Raw genomic sequence first — 22222 nt, forward strand, 5'->3', positions numbered from 1 at the left:
GAACCATGAGAGACTATGGACTCTGAGAAACAAACAGGGTTTTAGAGGGGAGGGGGGAGGGGGGATTGGTTAGCCTGGTGATGGGTATTAAGAAGGGCACGTACTGCATGGAGCACTGAGTGTTATACGAAAACAATGGATCGTGGATCACCACATCAAAAACCAATGATGTATTGTATGGTGACTAACATAACATAATAAAATTTAAAAAAAATAAAAAATAAAAAATAAAAGAACGGGTTAAAAAAAAAAGATGTCTTTCAATCGGTGAATGACACCTACTGAATAACTATCTACATAAACAAACTGTGGTATATCCCTACAATGCAATATTATTCGGCACTAAAAAAAAATGAGGTATCATATGATGAAAAGACATGGAGGAAATGTAAATGCCTTTTACTAACTGAAGAAGCAGTCTGAAGAGATTACATATTGTATGATTCCAACCATGACATTCTAGAAAAGGCAAAACTAATAAGACAGTATAAAGATCAGTGGTTGCTAGGAGTTCAAGAGGAGGGAGGAACACAGAGATTTTTTTAGGGCAGTAAACTGTTTTGTATGATATTATAATGGTGGATACGTATCATTATATATTTGTCAAAACCCATGGAAAGTATAACACCAAGAGTATACTTTAATGTCTACCATGGATTTGGGATGATCATAATGTGTCAATGTTGGTTCATCAATTTTAACAAATGCACCACTCGGGAGAAGGGATATTGATGGCTGGGAGGCTGTGTATATGTCAGAGGAGGGGATATAATGAAACTGTCCTTTCTATTCAATATTGCTATGAACCACAGATTACTCTAAAACAAATTAACTATTAGAAAAGAAAAAAAAAACAGGGGCGCCTGAGTGGCTCAGTCGTTAAGCATCTGCCTTCAGCTCAGGTCGTGATCCCGGGGTCCTGGCATCGAGCCCCGCATCTGGCTCCCTGCTCTGTGGGAAGCCTGCTTCTCACTCTCCTGCTCTCCCCTGCTTGTGTTCCCTCTCATTATCTCTCTGTGTCAAATAAGTAAAATCTTAAAAAAAAAACACAGCACCTACTAGAAAAATATATTTTTAAAAACTTTAAGGAAAAAGAAAGATATCCTTTGAGTATCCAAGCAAAAAGAAAATAAGATTGTCATCAGATTTCTGATAGCTATGCTTTATGCCAGAATACTATGGAGTTTTATATAATAAAACATTCAAGGAATGGAAATGTAAGCCAAGGATTTATATTCAGCCAAACTGACCTTCAAGAATAAAGTCTTAAGGGGCAGCTGGATGGCTCAGTTGGTTAGGCATCCAACTCTTGATTTTGGCTCTGGTCATGATCTCAGGGTCATGAGACTGAGCCCTGCATGAGGGTCAGTGCTCAGTGGGGAGGCTGCTTGAGATTCTCTCTCTCCCTCCCCACCCCGCACTCTCTTTCAAATAATAAATAAATAAATCTTAAAAAAAAAAAAAGAAGAAGAAAATCTTAAGACAAACTGCTACAAACATTCAAAATTTCTGGTTGTATTGTTCACGAGCCCTTCTACTACAAAAAGAACTTAAGACAATCAAATTGATGAGAAACTGGCATAAAGATTGGAAGACTAGAGAATATTGCAGACCCTTTATGTTCTTCATTAAATCCACAAAAACAATCCTTCATAACAGTGTTTCCATTCTACACATGGAGAAACTGAATGTCAAAGTCAGAGGAACTTGCCCATGGTTGCTGGGCAAGTGATCGAACCAGAACTGGACCAAAGCCCATTCTCCTTCTACAGCATAAAGCTGCTCCCACATACATATTAAATAAACCCTTTTTGTCTTTGCATATACTGGGATTTTGTATTGCCTGGAACTTCATTCTCTCCCTTATTTACCCATTGAGCTCTTTATCTTTGGCCTAGCTCAAGATCACTTGCTCTCTCTGTGGCTTTCTCTGACCCAAAGGACCTTATTTATCATCCTTAATGAAACTATACAGTACTGACAACATAAAGCCTCCTAATCTGTGGCTCCATACCATTACACACACAACACTTCCAACATAGATTTTGCCATATTTGATTTCCTAGTGATAAGAAACTGTGACTTCTTTGTGTTAAAATCCTTGCACAGAGCATATTCTAAGTAAATATAGTTAGGGAAAAATTAAAGAGAGCAGATGATGACAACTCTAAGAAGTCTTTTTCCAAGATAAAGTTAGTTACTTAAACATCTCTACACTACCTCTTAACTTTGTGCATACTTTTATTCTTGCCCTTTTCATGCAATATTATCATTTATTTGTTTTCATTTGTGTCTGTCCTGAGAGCAAGGATGATCTTTTTACTCTTTGTAGCTTCACTGTTTAACACTAAGTAGTAGGAACAGCTAATTAGTGTTCCATAAATAGTTGGCAAATTGAAGTTAAAAAAGTAAGACAAGTCATAAATTACTTCTCAGTTCCAATTCTCTGAAGATGAATTATTTGACTACGGAGAAGATCTGCTTTCACATTGCCTAAGTATTATTATATACCAAATTATATATATTTAAGCAATAATGATTTTACATAAAAGGAATCAGAATCTGATGTTTTTAAAGTAATAGTTCTAATGAGGATAAACACATAAAGGACCTTTAGATTACAAAATAATCTCCATTTTTTATCATTATTTTTGAAAATGTTTTAGCCCAGAGGCATTTTTTTTCCCTGAATAAAGTCTGAGGCATTTTGACAATAGGATCAGACTAAGATGTAAGAATATTAAGTTACTAGTATTTTTGTTTTTGATCAGTGTCTGCCATACAACTGCACAATTTCCAAACACAAGAGCGTGGGGGGAAAAAAAAAGTTAATTACAAATACACACATTTTGTGTACTTATCCTTTTTTCAAACAAGTAATTATACACACATCTCTTCAAATTTCTTTTTTTTTTTAAAGAAAATGGTAGAATGATTAATAGCTAGTAGATTCACCTTTAGTAAAAAAAAAAAAAAGAATCTACTTTTTACACTTTAATAATATGTGTACAGGTTTATCTCACTGGCATATTAGTATCTGGCTAATTTCTTTTCTTTTTTTTTTTTAAAGATTCTATTTATTTATTTGAGACAGAGAGAATGAGAGAGAGAGAGCACATGAGAGGGGGGAGGGTCAGAGGCAGAAGCAGGCTCCCTGCCGAGCAGGGAGCCTCTGGCTAATTTCTTTATACACACTGTGAATAACCTTACCTCCTGTGTTATTTTTTGTCAGTTTCAAATGTGAGCATCACTCTAATTCCAATAATTCTCTATATTCAATATTCTCCATATTTAAGTAATCCATCTTCAGAGAACTGGAACTGAGAAGTAATTTATGACTTGTCTTACTTTTTTTAACTTCAATTTACCAACTATTTATGGAACACTAATTAGCTCTTCCTGCTACTATGTGTTAAGCAGTAAAGCTACAAAGAGTAAAAAGATCATCCTTGCTCTCAGGACAGACACAAATGAAAACTTATAAATAAGTGATAATATTGCATGAAAAAGGCAAGGATAAAAGTATGCACAAAGTTGACAGAGATAGAGTTCAAGAGAGGGAAAAAAGAGACTGAGAGAGAACATAGGAGTGACATACATTCATGTCTAGACAAAAATTCTGAAAAAAGAAAAACCATATTCAGCCTCTCATTTGAATAAGGCTTGAAAATCTAAAAACACCTATTTTATACATGGACACTCTTCATATGCATAGCTGTAATACCAAGACCCACAATACTTTGGGAATATAAATGTTTTCCTCCTGCCTCACAATTCATCCTCCCCAGTCCTTGGATAATGTCTGTCATAACTACTACAGATATATTTATTCAACCTAATTCCAGAATCCACATGCATTGCTCCTATTATCTTTCTTCATGTAAAATGATGTTTTTTTGACTGTTCTACTTTTCTGGCTCACCCTAAACACATTTCCTTTTCCTTTTCTTTTAAGATCCCATCCAGGTTATGTCAGGTCAAAATTCAAGACTACAATTTTGAGACAACTCCCCAGAAATATAATTATTTTCCACCTAACTAGAAAATTATTATGACAAAAAGATAATCTATCATAAATAATTCACTTAAATACATCTTAAAAAATACAATTTGAATTTTAATAACATTACTTCTAGTACAGAAAAACACCTTTGTTTCTGCTTACCACTTCTAACAGTTGTGTTTTCCAATAGTTCTGTCTGAAGTTGTAGTTCAGCTTCTCCAAGTATCTTTAGAACTGAATCTGTAGGGCTTCTCCCCCAGACTTTTCTTGGAGATCCACCAGGATCTAATTTAATAACCTCTCCCACTGTATGTTCTATAAAAAAAGACACAAAAAACAAATTTCACTGATAGAACATACTATTACTGTATTATAAAACAGATTTAAGATCTATCCAATTGAACACACCACAAGAAAGAAAGCTCCTATCACAAAGAACATATGCTGATGATGCTTTAAAAGAATTTCAGGTGCCCTGGTGGCTCAGTTGGTTAAGCATCTGACTCGATTTTGGCTCAGGTCATGATCTCAGAGTCATAAGAATGAGATCGGGTCAGGCTCTGCGCTTGGTGGGGAGTTTGCTTCTCTCCCTCTGCCCCTCCCCCTGCTCACTCTCTCTTTCTCTTTCAAATAATCTTTTAAAAAATATTTAAAAAAATAAAAGACTTTCAGAAAATGATAATAGAAAGAATGAATGATGAATGATATTACTAATATTAGTAGTAAAAATATAGATAAATGCCTTTTAAAATACTTATAGGGGGGCTCAGTTGGTTAAGCATCTGACTCTGGATTTTGGCTCAGGGTTGTGAGATCAAGCCCTGTGTCGACTCTGGGCTCAGTGCCAAGTCTGCTTGGGTTTCTCTCCTTCTCCCTCTACACCCTCTCTAAAATAAATGAAAAAAATCTTAAAAAAATATTGTGGGGGGCAGGATCAAGATGGCAGAGTAGGAAGATAAAGAACCCAACTCCTCTTTTTTCTTTTTAAAGATTTTATTTATTTGAGAGAGAGAGACAGAGATAGCACAAGCAGAGACAAGAGAGAAGCAGGCTCCCCTCTGAGCAGGACAATCATTAGTCAAGAGATTAGCAAAATAGTAAGATGTAAAACATGACATCAGAAACAAAATGTTGGGGAAAGGGATAAAAAACGCAGTGCTTTGAGAATGTGCTTAAACCTTCAATTTAAAACAGATTGCTAGATATAGACGATGTTATATATGAACCTCATGGTACCTATAAACCAAATACCTATATAGGTACAGAAAAAATAAAGAGAAAGGAATATAAGCATGACACTAAGGGAAGTCACCAAATCACAAGGGAAGAGAGCAAAAGGAGAAAACAGGAACACAGAAGAACTACAAACTACAGAAAACAATCAAGTAAATGGCAATAAGTACATATCTATCAATAACTATTTTTAATGTAAATAAACTAAATGTTTCAAACAAAAGACATAGGGTGGTTGAATAGATTAAAAAACAAGGCCCATTTATATGCTGCCTACAAGAAACCCACTTTAGACCTAAAGACACACAGAGACAAGTGAAGTGAAGGGTTGGAAAAAGATATTCCATGCAAACGGAAAACATAAAGAAGGCTGAGGTGGCAATATTTATAGCAAAAAAAAAAAAAAAGATTTTAAAAGACTGTAACAAGTGACAATGAAGGGCATAACATAATGATTACATACATAAAACAAGAGGATAGAACATCTATAAATATCAATGAATCCAACATAGGGAGACCTAAATACATAAAGCAAATATTAACAAACATAAAGAGATGGTAATACAATAATAGTAGGGGACTTTAATATTCTACTTTCATCAATGAAGAGATCATCTAGATAGAAAATCAATAAGGAAACATTGGCCTTAAAAACACATTAGACCAGGCATTCCTATACACCAACAGCAAGACAGAAGAAAGAGAAATTAAGGAGTCGATCCCATTTACAATTGCACCCAAAACCATAAGATACCTAGGAATAAATCTAACCAAAGAGACAAAGGATCTGTACTCAGAAAACTATAAAATACTCATGAAAGAAATTGAGGAAGACACAAAGAAATGGAAAAACGTTCCATGCTCATGGATTGGAAGAACAAATATTGTGAAGATGTCAATGCTACCTAGGGCAATCTACGCATTCAATGCAATCCCCATCAAAATACCATCCAGTTTTTTCAAAGAAATGGAACAAATAATCCTAAAATTTGTATGGAACCAGAAAAGACCCTGCATAGCCAGAGGAATATTGAAAAAGAAAAGCAAAGCCGGCGGCATCACAATTCCGGACTTCAAACTCTATTACAAAGCTGTCATCATCAAGACAGCATGGTACTGGCACAAAAACAGACACATAGACACATAGACCATGGAACAGAATAGAGAGCCTAGAAATGGACCCTCAACTCTATGGTCAACTAATCTTCGACAAAGCAGGAAAGAATGTCCAATGGAACAAAGACAGTCTCTTCAACAAATGGTGTTGGGAAAATTGGATAGCCACATGCAGAAGAATGAAACTGGACCATTTCCTTACACCACACACAAAAATAGACTCCAAATGGTTGAAAGACCTCAATGTGAGACAGGAGTCCATCCAAATCCTAAAGGAGAACACAGGCAGCAACCTCTTTGACCTCAGCCGAAGCAACTTCTTCCTAGAAACATCGCCAAAGGCAAGGGAAGGAAGGGCAAAAATGAACTATTGGGACTTCATCAAGATAAAAATCTTTTGCAAAGCAAAGGAAACGGTCAACAAAACCAAAAGACAACTGACAGAATGGGAGAAGATATTTGCAAATGACATATCAGATAAAGGGCTAGTATCCAAAATCTATAAAGAACTCATCAAACTCAACACCCAAAGAACAAAGAATCCAATCAAGAAATGGGCAGAAGACATGAACAGACATTTTTCCAAAGAAGACATCCAAATGGCCAACAGACACATGAAAAAGTGCTCAATATCGCTCGGCATCAGGGAAATCCAAATCAAAACCTCAATGAGATACCACCTCACACCAGTCAGAATGGCTAAAATTAACAAGTCAGGAAACGACAGATGTTGGCGGGGATGCGGAGAAAGGGGAACCCTCCTACACTGTTGGTGGGAATGCAAGCTGGTGCAGCCACTCTGGAAAACTGTATGGAGGTTCCTCAAAAAGTTGAAAATACAGCTACCATATGATCCAGCAATTGCACTACTGGGTATTTACCCCAAAGATACAAAAGTAGGGATCCGAAGGGGTACGTGCACCCCGATGTTTATAGCAGCAATGTCCACAATAGCCAAACTGTGGAAAGAGCCAAGATGTCCATCAACAGATGACTAGATAAAGAAGATGTGGTATATATATACAATGGAATATTATGCAGCCATCAAAAGGAATGAGATCTTGCCATTTGCAACAACGTGGATGGAACTGGAGGGTATTATGTTGAGTGAAATAAGTCAAACAGAGAAAGACATGTATCATATGATCTCACTGATATGAGGAATTCTTAATCGCAGGAAACAAACTGAGTGTTGTTGGAGTGGGGGGTGGGGTGGGAGGGATGGGGTGACTGGGTGATAGACACTGGGGAGGGTATGTGCTCTGGTAAGCGCTGTGAATTGTGCAAGACTGTTGAATCTCAGATCTGTACCTCTGAAACAAATAATGCAATATATGTTAAGAAAAAAAAAAGAAGAAGAAGAAGGTAGCAGGAGGGGAAGAATGAAGCGGGGGGGAATCGGAGGGGTAGACGAACCATGAGAGACGATGGACTCTGAAAAACAAACAGGGTTCTAGAGGGGAGGGGGGTGGGAGGATGGGTTAGCCTGGTGGTGGGTATTGAGGAGGGCACATTCTGCATGGAGCACTGGGTGTTGTGCACAAACAATGAATCATGACACATTTCATCTAAAACTAATGATGTAATGTATGGGGATTAACATAAGAATTAAAAAAAACACAAAAAACACATTAGACCAGATGGACTTAACAGATATATACAAAACATTCCATCCAAAAACAGCTGAATACTTATTCTTTTCAAGTGCACATGGAACATTCTCCAGGATGGATCATACAAAATCCACACAACAAATCTCAATTAATTTAAGAAAACTGAAATCGTATCAAGCACCTTTTCCAAACACAACAGTATGAAACTAAAAATCAAGCAGAAGAAAATTGTTTTGTTTCATTTTGTTGAAGCAGAAGAAAACTATAAAACACAAATCAATGCGTCAATGAAGAAATCAGAGAGGAAATAAAAAAATACCTTGAGACAAATGAAAATGAAAATACAATGCTCCAAAATCTATGGGACACAGCAAAAGCAATTCTAAGAGATGTTTATAGTGATGCAAAGCCATCTCAAGGAACAAGAAAAATCTCAACTAAACAATCTAATTCTACACCTAAAGGAACTACAAAGAACAAACAAAGCCCAGATTCAGTAATATGCATCCTTATGTTCACTGCAGCATTATTTACAATAGCCAAGATACTGAGGCAACCTAAGTGTCCACTGATAGATGAATGGGTAAAGAGGATGTGGTATACAATTGAACCTTGAACAACACAGGTTTGAACAGCCTTGGATCCACTTATATGTGGACTTTCTTCAATAAATGCAGTACAGTACTGTAAGTATATTTTCTGTTCCTTATGATTTTCTTAACATTTGCTTTTCTCTTAGATTACTTTATTGTAAGAATACATCATGTAATACATATAAATACAAAATATGTGTTAATCAACTATTTATGCTATTAGTAAGGCTTCCAGTCAACAGTAGGCTAATAATAGTAGTTAAATGTTTGGGGAGTTAAAAGTAATATGGAGATTTCGGACCACAGAGGAGTGGTCAATGCCACTAATGCCTGCATACACACACGCATACATACATACACAAAGGAAATTACTCAGCCATAAAAAAGAAGGAAATCTTGCCATTTGCAAAAACATGGATGGACACTGAGGGTCCATATGCTAAATGATGTAAGTCAGAGAGAAAAGAACAAATATGTATGATTTCACTTATATGTGGAATCCAAAAAACTAAACAAATGAATAAAACAAAACAGAAACAGACTCATAGATACAGAGAATAATCTGGTGGTTGCCAGAGGGGTGGGGGTAGGGAGGATAAAGGAAATAGGGGTAGAGGTTAAAAGGTACAAACATTTACTTAAAAAATAAATAGAACAAGGGGATACAATGTACAGCATAGAAAATAGTCAATTATGTGTAACAACTTTGTATGGTGACAAATGATACCTAGATAGATATCTTGGTTACTTTGTTATTTATATAAATGTTGAATCACTATGTTGTATACCTGAAAGTAATATAATATTGCATGTTAACTATTCTTCAATAAAAAATAATAAAATTTATGAATTATAGTTTCAAGGAATATAAAAATAGAAAAAATCATACTTCTGTAAAATTTTTTTAAGCAAATTTTTGAAAACTAAGACTCTTAAGCAATAATTTGGGGTGTACAAAAGAGAAGAAATATAAATTAATAATATTTTGTTTCTATAAATTTAATTAAAGAAAACAGAAAAAAAGTCATAAAATAAACGTCCATATGGTTTAAAAATAGAGAAGGATATTTCTAAAAAAATTTGTTTTAGTTTAGCTTACATATCATAAGTAGGCAACTAACACTGCATTTTTGGCAATAATAATTCTGGGGGAACTTTTAAAATAAAATTTACTAGAGCAAAAAATGGGAAATTATCTATTGTAATTTGAGTCTTTAGAGCCTTTTGGAATAATACACAAAGCATCTAAGTATTAGCAGTAACAGACAAGGTGCAATCTCACATACTACAGCATATGTAAGTCATATAAAAATTTAATGGTAACCAAATACAAAATGTTGATACAAATCTGTATGTACTAGTTCCTTGAAAATATCTGCAAATTAGCAGGTGATATTCACTTTTATAAAGCAAAAATGATTCCCAGTAGGGAATCAATTTTTAAAAGGATAGTTAAAAAGTAGAAAACCCAGAAATAGACCCATAACTTACAGGCATGTGGTATTTGACAGAGATGTCAAAGCAATATAGTGGGAAATGGGAAGTCTCTTTAACAAATAAAACTGGAGGAACTAAATGTCCATATGAAATGATATTAACTTTGATGCAGGGAGGGAAAACCAGGTGGAGTTGATGGTCTCTCTGAGCTGAGGTGACAGAATTGGAAATCTAGGAGGTAAAGGTGGCTAATGTTGGCAGGACAGAATACGGAAGAATAGAAAACTACACAAAGAGAACTCAGAGTCTTCTTGGAGTCTTAAGCTAAATACTGATACTTGAACTTGGAGTTCAAGCAAGGTAGGTCAAAAATAGTCCCTCTTCCCACCAGCCAGAAAAAAATGTCTTATGATTCACCAGTCATTAGGTAGATTCAGTAATTAGATTCAGTAAAAGGGGACAGATTAGCCACAGACATTGCTCTGGTTCCGCCTAACAAAGCTTTTTTTTTTAAAGATTTTATTTACTTATTTTAAGAAAGAGAGACAGCATGAGGAGAAGGGGAAGAAAGAGAGTGAGAGAGAATCTCAAGCAGACTCCACACTAAGCATGGAGCCCAATGTGGGGCTTGATTCCAGGACCCTGAGATCATGACCTGAGCTGAAACCAAGAGTTGAATGCTTAACCGACTGCACCACCCAGGTGTCCCTCACCTAACAAAGCTTAAAAGCAAGACCTAAAAGGGTCAAGCTATTTACAAGTAACTGAACTGTGTCGCAGAACAAAAATCAAGAATATTTATAGGAATACAAAAATATACAGCCACCCATTTAGGTAAAATTCATGGTTTGGCTTCCAAACAAAGAATGACCACGCATGCACAGAAGCAAAAGAATTCAACCTTTAATAAAGAGGGGAAAAAATCAATATCAACCTAAAAATGACAGATGATTTAATTAGTAGACAGGGCATTTATAATATAACTGAATTCTATATGTTCAATAAGCTAGAGAAAGAATTGATGATAATTAGAGAAAAGGAAAACATTAACAAGATCCATGTAAACTTCTAGAAAGGAAGACCAAAAAAGCTGAAAAAAAAATAGCAAAAAGTTATCCAAATTTGATGAAAACCACCCACAATTCCAAGAAGCTCAACAAAACCCAAGCAAAAGAAACATGAAGAAAATGACACCAAAGCACATCATAATGAAATTTACTAGCTTAGGGGGAAAATCTAAAAACATCCAGAAGAAATAAGACATTTTACACACAAAGGAATAACAATAAGGATGATAGAAGATTCTCCTCACAATAAATGCAAACCAGAAGACATTGGTACAATATCATTAAAGTACTAAAAGAAAAAAATATCAAGTTAGAATTCCATACCCAGAAAAAATACCTTTGCAAAAGGAAGGCAAAATAAACATTTTTACAGACATACAAAGCTGAAAGAACTCCTCACCAGCAGGACTACATTATAAGAAATGTTCAAGAAAGTCCTTCAGGCAGAAGAAAAATGATACCACACGGAAATCTGATTTACACAAATATTATGAAGACCACTGGAAACAGTAACTACACGGGCAGATACAAAAGGCTTTTTCTCTTATTATTTAAAACTCCTTAAAGGAGAAATGACCATAATGTATTGGGGGGGTTATAGCGTAAGTTAAACAAACAAAAACAATGGCACAATGACTGGGAGGAAACGAATCTAAGTATACTGCTGTAAGGTTCTTATACTACATGTGAAATGTAATCAATTGCTGGAATATGTGTAATAAGTTAAAGATGTGTGCTATGAACTCTAAGGCAAACACTAAATAATAGAATAATAAGCTGCAGTTAATAAGCCAATAACTGAGATAAAATGGAATCCTAAAAATACTCAATCCAAAAGAAAGAAAAAAAGGGCAAAAGAAACAAAGAATGGATAAGACAAAAAACAAATAGCAAAATGGCATTTTTAGATCCGACCATATTAACAATCACATTAAATATAAATGGTCTCAACAACCAAATTAAAGATGATTAAGAGCAGATTAAAAAAGCAAACCCGGGCGCTCAGTTGGTTAAGCGACTGCCTTTGGCTCAGGTCATGATCCTGGAGTCCCTGGATTGAGTCCCGCATCGGGCTCCCTGCTCGGCAGGGAGTCTGCTTCTCCCTCTGACCCTCCCCCCTCTCATGTGCTTGCTCTCTCTCATTCTCTCTCTCTCAAATAAAAAAAATAAATAAAAAAGCAAACCCAACAATATGCTGCCTATAAGAAACCTACTTTAAATACATAGATACAAAATTAAAAAAGAAATAAATAGATACAAACAGACTAAAAGGAAGGGGAGAATGGATAAAGATATACCAACTAACAGTGAGCAAAAAAAAAAAAAACAAAAAACAGAAGTGACTTTATCAATAACAAAGTAAATTTTAAATAATTTTTTAAAGGAACAAACTATTGATAATCACAATGCAGATAAATCTCAAAAAGCATTATGCTGAGTTAAACAAGCTAAACACACACACACAAAATTACAATCTGTTAGTCTGTTAAAATGAAATTCTAGAACATAGAAAATTAATCTACGATAGAAAAAATTCGGAAAAAAGTCCCGTCTGGGAGGCTAGAAGCAGAAACTGGGAAGAGGCATGAAACGTTTTGTTTGGGAAGATGGTGATGTTCTGTATCTTGATAGGAGTTTGGGTTACATTGGTGTAGGCATGTGTTAAAACTCAGCAAATGGGGGTGCCTATGTGGTTCAGCTGGCTAAGCATCTGACTCTTGATTTCGGCTCAGGTCATGTCAGGGTCATGAGATCAAGCCCCGCATTGGGCTCTGTGCTGGGCAAGGAGCCTGCTTAAGATTCTCTCTCTCTCTCCCTACTCTCTCTCTCTCTGCCCTTCCTCACTGCTCGCATGTGCACGCACTCTCTCTTTAAAAAAAAAAATAACTCAGCAAATGTACTTTTAAAATATCTGCATTTCATTATATGTGAATTTAATATTAAAAAAACAAACTCCTAAACAAATATTGAACTCTGTTAAATGATATGTATGCTATGAAATACTTAGGCAAAAGTGTATCAATATCTGCAATGCACTTTAAACTGCACGAAAAAATAAGATACACTAATTGTTGGATAGAAGGGTGGACAGGTATGTGATCAAGCAAGCATAGTAAAATATTAATGGTATACTTTCAATGGAGAGTATATGGTGTGCGCTGTGAAATTATTTCAATTTTGCCATATTTGAAATTTTTCATAATAAAATGTTGAGAAACAGCCATCAGAAAGGATGAATACCCACCATTTACATCAACATGGATGGAACTGGAGGGGATTATGCTAAGTGAACTAGGTCAAGCAGAGAAAGACAATTATCATATGGTTTCACTCATATGTGGAGCATAAGGAATAGAGCGGAGGACCACAGGGGAAGGGAGGGAAAACTGAATGGGAAGAAATCAGACAGGGAGACAAACCATGAGAGGCTCTGGACTCCAGGAAACAAACTGAGGGTTGCGGAGGGGAGGGGGATGGGGTAACTGGGTGATGGGTATTAAGGAGAGCACATGTTGGGATGAGCACTGGGTGTTATATGCAACTAATGAATCACTGAACACTACATCAAAAACTAATTATGTACTATATGCTGGCTAACTGAACATAATAAAAATAAATAAATAAAATGTTGAGAAAAGTACATCATGTATGATCATACAATGGACTATTACATAGCTATAAAAAAGATGAAGGGAATTTTTTAATCAGTGATATGAAAAGATGTATAAAATACACTTATGTGTAAAATAAATACAATAAATTATATATAACATATATTGTAACATAAAGATATAAAATATGTGTCTTTATTCAGATACACACACACAAACACATATACACACAGGAAGGAGCTCAGAGGAATAAACAATAAAGTATATCAGTGGTTCCCTCATAACAAGGATGGAAATGGAGAGATGTTAAGGTGGAGAGAAATTTTATACATTGTTTATACTATGTAAAAACTTACCACATAAATATATTGGATACTTACGTTAAACATGATTTTTGAATTCATGAGATGAAGTACTGTTCATATAACAGTATTAATCTCATGTTAATTTTCCATGTAAAGTGCTTTTAATAAGGTAAAAAGGTGTCTCAAATGTTCTTATATATTTGTCTGAGATAGGTTTATCTGATCATTCAAAATTATCCAATTCTTGTGTTTCTGGTCTCCATATGACCTTTCTTCCTACTTTTTAAGAAAATATGGCAGGAATTTTTTCATCTTATATAAAACTTGCGTCTCTCTACCTTTGTCTCCATCCCATCCTGTCACACTGGTAATAGTTTATTGCCTCAGAGGTGCCCTAAGTCACTTATAGCCCCATCATCTGAGAGATCTCACAACATCATCTGTGTTTATCATCATCTTTATGTAATTAATGACCACTTTTCATGCATAAAATCTGTGCTACATGATAGGGAACACAAAACATGCAGTACAACTCTCACGAGAGAAGACAGAGGATTATCTCATGCAAGATGGATACTGATTAATAACCAACACAAATATAACACAGATACTGGAATTATCTAACAAAGATTTTAAAAGTTATAAAAATTTTCCAGGAAACAATCATGAATGTTCTTTATAGCAATGAAAAACAGAAAGTCTGAGAAAAGAAATAGAAGACATTAAAGAAAATTTTAAGAAATTCAAATTTCAATACCCCTAAAAAATATTTTACTGGAAACACAGCCATGCCAATACATTTGCATATTGTCTATTGCTACTTTTACACTATAGTGACAGAGTAGAAAAGTTCCAACAGAGTCCTTATAGCCTGCAAAGCCTAAAATAATTACTATCTGGCATTCACAGAAAACATGTGCTAACCCTTGTTTCAAAGACTGCTCTCTGCACTCAGAGTAAGTTCATACAGTTTGAGAGAGCCAATGTATAGTACCCTTCATGATCTGACCCTGCTTACCCCTTTGAAGGCTTCTTACTTGCCATTCTTTGTCTTAACTTCTGAATTTTACCCATCCATGCTAAATTATACCAAGTTCCCTGAATTTTACATGCTCTCTCACCTGGGTCCTGGTTATTCTATCCTTAAAACACTTGGCTTGGCTTTTGATTTAGTTAACTACTTATCCCTTGGCTCATCCCTTTTTCCACAAATTATTTCCTTGGCTTCCCCAAGACTGATTTATGTCCTAATACATATTCTTACAGTAGCCTATGATAATTTCTAGTATATTCCTTATCAATTACAATTGCCTCTACTTGTCTCCCTTTCCACCAGGCCCTAAGCTCCTTAAGGGAAGGGACTATGTCTTAATCATTATTGTAACTTCATTGCTGAGGAATGTGTGGCATTTAATGGGACTCAGAAAGAACTGCTGAATAAGTAAACAAAATAAAAGACACCATAGGTTAGAGTCTTTGAGCTTTTCTCCAATGCAAGAAAGAATTCTATGAAAATAGTTCATTAAAAAAATTACTTAAAACTGGGTGCCTAGGTGGTTCAGTCGTTAAGCGTCTGCCTTTGGCTCAGGTCATGATCCCAGTGTCCTGGGATTGAGCCCTACATCAGGCTCCCTGCTCAGTGGGGAGCCTGCTTCTCCCTCTCCCACTCCCCCTGCTTGTGTTCCCTCTCTCACTGTCTCTGTCTCTCTGTCAAATAAATAAATAAAATCTTTAAAAAAAAATTACTTGAAACTATATTTAGTTGGTTGACAATCAAACTTGCCCTTTCAGAATGTAAGCTCCACAAGAGCACATGTTTTTATTTATTATCGTATCTCTCTCTTGTGCCTTGGACAATGCAAGAAAAAAGTTGCTCAATAATTATGGCTGAATAAATAAATCATTAAGTGAGATCTTTTCCATACCCTTGGCTACATACCTAAGAGAACTTACTGAGATTCTGTCAAAGTTTGCTATTTTGGTTCTCATCAGGAATTATTCCTGGTAACAGATTAAAGTAATAATACAATTGGTAGAAAGAGTTAAAGTAATACAATTTAAATATATAATATTAGTTCCCTCTCCAATACCACACACTATATTGTAATAAAAATCCTTGCCATTCTTAAGGTTGAATAGTTTTCTCCATTTTTCACATACAAAGAAATTTTTCCAGCCTTTCTCAACCCCTCTAAGTGTTCTTTCTTTCCAAGTATCCAGTCTACAAGTTTACATGTGTGCTAGACCATCACAGAATATTAACATTTGATACATACTTCCAGTTGCAGAGAAGGATGTGTCCAATGTTAACTCATCCAAAGGAATCACAAGTTGACCTCCAGCCTCCCATTTCTTGCGATCAGATGAAACCGATTTTTCTTTTTCATGCTCTTTGGCATCTTCATTAACAACTATCTCACACGTATCAGAGTGACATTGCTTTCCTTTTTCATCTTCTTGAGCTTTAAGATTTTGATTTAATCTACGTAGTATTTCTCGCTTACTCTGAAACAGTTAAAGTGTTATATTTTAATATCTATACAATTAAGTAAAATGATTGACAGAGTTTGAAAATTGTACTTACTGAAATAGCAGTGTTAGTCTTCTGCATGTCTTCTGAGGTTTCCTGGGTCTCAGTTAAACTTCTGTCCTATAAATACAGATAGTTACGAAGTAAGAAATGTTATTTTAAATGTCTACCTTAAAAACTTACGTATTTTTGTTACTTTTTGTTTTTCGTTAAATTGCTCCTTGTGAATTTTTTTATCCCTGTAAAATGTTAACATAGCTTCTTTCATTATTGGAAATGAGAAATAGTTACATATAATCAAGTAATAGACTTAATAGAAGGGCCAATTCTCAACTATTTATCTTATTTTTAGATTACTGATCACATATTTAACTATATCCTCTTCCTTTTTGGCATCTGATTTTTGGTAATTTTAGGTCAATGGTAGAAATAAAAAGAAAATTAACTCATATACTCCACTCCCCACCCCCCCATTTTTTTTAGAGGGAGTGTGCATGCACGTGAGGGAGGGGAAGGAGGAGAGGGAGAGACAGAGAATCTTAAACAGGCTCCACACACAGCACAGAGCCCAACATGGGGCTCAATCTCACCACCCTGAGATCATGACCTGAGTTGAAATCAAGAGTCAGACACCTAACCAACTGATTACTCATATAATCTCTTAATTAAAGCTAGGGAGTTTTGGTGGATAAAGTAATTTAGGCTAGGCTGTGTTATTTTGAAGCTGTCTTTATGTTTCATGTATATATATTCCTATTAAGCCATACTACCAAACATAATTGAGAATTGGCTTCTCTCCATAAGCAAAGAGAATAATAAAAATAAGTTCTGAGTCCTTTATACCAACAATAATATAAAGTCTGTCTTGATTAGTACAATCATAGTGCTCTAGACCAACGAGAATTTTTAAACACATGAAAAGAAGAAATTAGTTTTGAAAGCTATAAAAGCAAAAGTATCTGAAAGATACAAAGTAAGAAAAGAGCATTTTTCAAAGTTTTAAGTAAGGAGTATTTACAAAGACAACACATAAAGAAAAACCATATCATTATACAGATTACCTCAAATTTTGTAATATTTGAGGAAAATACAAAAGAGTACAGTGGTCAGTTTTAAAGTAATACATGTAAATGAGACAAAGAGCATTTTACCCAATAAAGTAGTCAGGAATTAGCAGTCGCTACAACCAGAGAGATGAACAGCTAGTTGAGATGTGAGACTGGGTACCAGGAAGGAAACCACACAGTGGTATCTAAAGTTGAAGTGAACAATGCAGCACACGCAAAATCGTTATCGGAAAGAAAAAAAGAGACTAAAACTACTTGAAGAACAATAGTTTTGTATATGAAGTTCTTGAGAGTGACCAAGAAATTTGTATTTTCCTACTCAGTCCTATTTTCAAGATAAACACAAAGGCTATAAAAAAAATTGGTGTATCAGTAACATCAGTGTTGTCTGCAAAAACTTAATGAAACTCAGCAATTAAAAGGCAGAGACATTAATTAAAAAGACAAGAGAAAATCAAGGTAATGTGTTATATAATTCAATAGACTTTTTCCTTCCTGTGTGTTAAATTCTAGGCTAAAATTCCTTATCAAGAGTCCATTTCCTTTAATCACAGAACAGAATTTTCACATTTTAGATGAACACCTGACATATAATTCTAAGTTTAAACTTTTTACTTGCCCACAATTCTTTGTTTCAGTATTCATATAGCATGACAGAAATTCATACGTAGAAGGTAAAAGAAATAATTGATGGATTAAGTGTAGTTATATTAAGTCTTCCAACATCTATTATGCCAAAAATTTAAAAATAAATGTAAACATGTCTTGGACACTATTCCTGAAGCTAATTAAGTACCAAAGAGACATTATTTAAATAAAAAATGAACCTTCGTTAAAAAAAAAAAGGAACCTTTGTTAACTGTGAGAACTGAGGTATAAAAATGTTTTTTGCATTATTTTTTGTACATTTCTGCATATATTTTATTTGTTCAATATTCTTTTAAAGTAAAAATAAGAGACAATCAGTTAAATCTATTTTTATGTATTAGATGGTCCTAGATATAAACCTATGAGCAGTGAGGCTCCAATACGTACAATAAGCCATACACAAAAATCTTAAGAAGTTATTTTATTTTCCCTAAAAAAATGTAATACATTAGGAATTAATGTAAGTTCATTAAATTTAATCCTTCTAAGAAACTTTCACTTTGAGTAGTTCTAAATTTTAGGAAACTTACCATTCCCACTTCTTTCAAAGCTGAAGTCACAGAAATAACAGATCTCATCTGTTGCTTTGATGGAGAGCCACCTGCTTCATGTTGTCCCAAAGGTGGAGACATATCAGAATTCTTTACTCCTTTAGCCACCAACTATAATAAAGAATTTAAATTCATTTGCAAATTTATAGTTGTATGAAGAGATAAAAATATGCGATCACTCTTTATCCACTCTATCTGAAAGTACAGTTTTTTTTCATTTCTCACTTTTTATTGTTCAAGACAATGTGCTAGGTCTGAGGAAAGATCAGAAGAGAGAGCAACATCTCTGGCCTCAGATGTAAACATAATAATGTCTCATGTAGTATTAAATAACTCCTTTCCATTGCATTAACAAATAATCTTTAAAAAATCCTGACTTGTAAAAGATTAAGACATTAGTCCCTTCACTTTAATTTTAATTCATTGCAACATTTGATGGGAAAAAATATTTTACTTATTAATCTTATACTTTAAAAAGAAATGCTTGTGCAAATTCTAAAAGTTTGGTATAATCTTCTTAATGTTTAAATATCAATCATCCAACATAAGAACCCCCATTATAGTGCGCCTGGGTGGCTCAGTTGGTTAAGCGATTGCCTTAGGCTCAGGTCATGATCCTGGAGTCCCTGGATGGAGTCCCGCATCGGGCTCCCTGCTTGGCGGGGAGCCTGCTTCTCCCTCTGACCCTCCCCCCTCTCATGTGCTCTCTCTCTCTCATTCTGTCTGTCTCAAATAAATAAAAATCTTAAAAAAAAAAAAAAGAACCCCCATTATAAGAGTGTCAACATAATGGAAGAATGGAAGAAATGGAAGAGTGGAAGAAATGAAAGGTACAGGTAACAAGATTTTAACTTCACTAAAAATATCAATTATTATAATCATATATTTGTTCATTTAAATTTTATTTTATTATGTTATGTTAGTCACCATACAGTACATCATTAGTTTTTGATGTAGTGTTCCATGATTCATTGTTTGCATATAACACCCAGTGCTCCATGCAATACGTACCCTCCTTAATACCCATCACCGGGCTAACCCATCCCTCCATCTCCCTCCCCTCTAAAACCCTCAGTTTGATTCTCAGAGTCCATAGTCTCTCATGGTTCATCTACCCTTCCAATTTCCCCCCCTTCGTTTTTCCCTTCCTTCTCCTAATGTCCTCCATGCTATTCCTTATGTTCCACTAATAAGTGAAACCATATGATAATTGACTTAAGATCAGGAACACGACAAGGATGCCCACTATCACCACTATTGTTCAACATAGTACTAGAAATCCTAGCAACAGCAATCAGACAACAAAAAGAAATAAAAGGTATTCAAATTGGCAAAGAAGTTAAAATCTCTCTCTCTGCAGATGACATGATACTATATGTGGAAAATCCAAAAGACTCCACCCCCAAATTCCTAGAACTCATCCAGCAATTCAGTAATGTGGCAGGATACAAAATCAATGCACAGAAATCAGTTGCTTTCTTAAACACTAACAATGCAACTGTAGAAAGAGAAATTAGAGAATCGATTCCATTTACAATAGCACCAAAAACCATAAGATACCTCGGAATAAACCTAACCAAAGAGGTAAAGGATCTATACTCTAGGAACTACAGAACACTCATGAAAGAAATTGAAGAAGACACAAAAAGATGGAAAAACATTCCCTGCTCATGGATCGGACGAATAAATATTGTAAAAATGTCTATGCTGCCCAGAGCAATCCTGATCAAAATTCCAATGACATTTCTCGAAGTGCTGGAATAAACAAGCCTAAAATTTGTACGGAATCAGAAAAGACCCCAAATTGCCAAGGAAATGCTGAAAAAGAAAAACAGAGCTGGGGGCATCACGCTGCCTGATATTTGCTCATTTTTATCTTAACATTTAGACTCTAAACAATATGAAATAAGATACTAAACCATTAATAAATATAAAGAAATGGCATTTACAGGTATGCTCATATTAACATGGCAGCAGTCTGCTCATACTTCTCTCTCTCCTTCAAACCAGTAAACAAAAATTTCTGGTGAGTATATATTTCAAATACAACATTTACTGAACATCTTGTAAATATAAGTTAGCAATACAACTATAATATCTAATACCTAGTCTTCTGGACTCTGATGGAAGAGAGTTGGGACTCTCTCCATGGGTCTCTCATGGATATTTTATTTATTTATTTATTTATTTTTTTTAAAGATTTTATTTATTTATTCATGAGAGACAGAGAGAGAGAGGCAGAGGGAGAAGCAGGCTCCCAAGGAGCAGGGAGCCTGATGTGGGGCTCGATCCCAGGACCCTGGGATCATGACCTGAGCCGAAGGCAGACGCTTAACCATCTGAGCCACCCAGGTGCCCCTCTCATGGATATTTTAATATCCATGTTGTTCAAAAGAAGATGGCAGTAATGAACACAAAACTGAAGAACAAAGTTCAAGAAATGATTCTACCCAACTTCTTCAAGTCTTACTATAAAGCTACAGTAATCAAGACAGTGTGGCACTGGTGAAAGAATAGACAAATAGATCAAAGGAACAGAATATAGCTCAGAAATAGACCCACACAAATATAGTCAAATGATCTTTATCAAAGGAGCAAAGGCAACTCAATGGAGAAAGAATAGTCTTTACAACAAATGGTGCTGGAACATCGGGACATCCCAGGCCAAAAAAAACAAAAACAAAATGGGGGAGGGGGGGATCTAAACAGAGACTTTATACCCTTCACAAAAATTAACTCAAAATTCATTATAGACCTAAATGTAAAATGCAAAACTATAAAAATCCCAGAAGGTAACATAGGAGAAAACTCAAATGATTTTGGGTTTAGCAAGACTTTTTGGATACAACACTAAAGGTACAATCATGAAAGACAGAATTAATAAGTTGGAATTCACTAAAATTCAAAACTTTTGTTCTGTGAAAGACACTATCAAGAGAATAAGACAAGCCACAGACTTGGAGAAAATATTTGCAAAAGACATAAAGATTTAAAGTACCATTAACCAAAATTCACAAAGAGGTCTTAAAACTTAACAATAAAAAAACAAACCACCCAATTAAAAGAATGTACTAAAGATCTGAACGGACACCTCACCAAAGACATATATGAACAGCAAATAGGCATATGAAAAGATGCTCCACATCATATGTCATTTGGGAACTGCAAATTAAAATAATGTGATACTACTACAATGACTAAAATCCAAACCACTGAAGCACCAAATGCTGCTGAGGATGTGGAACAACAAGAATTCTCATTCATTTCTGATGGTAATTCAAATGGTACAATGGTTTGGAAGACAATTTGACAGTTTCTTACAAAACTAAACATACTTTTACCATGTGACCCAACAATCACACTCCTTGGTATTTACCCAAAGGAGTTGAAAACTTATGTTCACATAAAAACCTGTACACAGATGTTTATAGCAGTTTTATTCATAAT

The 22222-nt window shown here is 35.0% G+C and overlaps 1 protein-coding gene across 13 annotated transcripts in view; it reads right to left on the reverse strand.

Moving 5' to 3' along the window:
* The window catches only part of NEK1 (NIMA related kinase 1), a 326908-nt gene that overhangs the window by 173675 nt on the left and 131011 nt on the right, over window positions 1–22222 (reverse strand). For 12 of the 13 annotated variants that reach the window (XM_064585281.1, XM_064585280.1, XM_064585272.1 and 9 more), the window contains 4 exons: window positions 18755–18886; window positions 16564–16629; window positions 16256–16484; window positions 4166–4318 (listed from right to left, as the gene is read on the reverse strand). In XM_064585281.1, the coding sequence (XP_064441351.1) occupies window positions 4166–4318; window positions 16256–16484; window positions 16564–16629; window positions 18755–18886 (580 nt within the window). Of the gene's footprint in view, window positions 1–4165; window positions 4319–16255; window positions 16485–16563; window positions 16630–17660; window positions 17762–18754; window positions 18887–22222 lie in introns of those variants that run through there. The other variant, XM_064585282.1, reaches the window with a different exon arrangement.

Source organism: Mirounga angustirostris, unplaced genomic scaffold, assembly GCF_029215605.1.
Source record: "Mirounga angustirostris isolate CCGP_5_RB_7025 unplaced genomic scaffold, mMirAng1.0.hap1 SCAF_2, whole genome shotgun sequence".
Lineage (NCBI taxonomy): Eukaryota > Metazoa > Chordata > Mammalia > Carnivora > Phocidae > Mirounga > Mirounga angustirostris.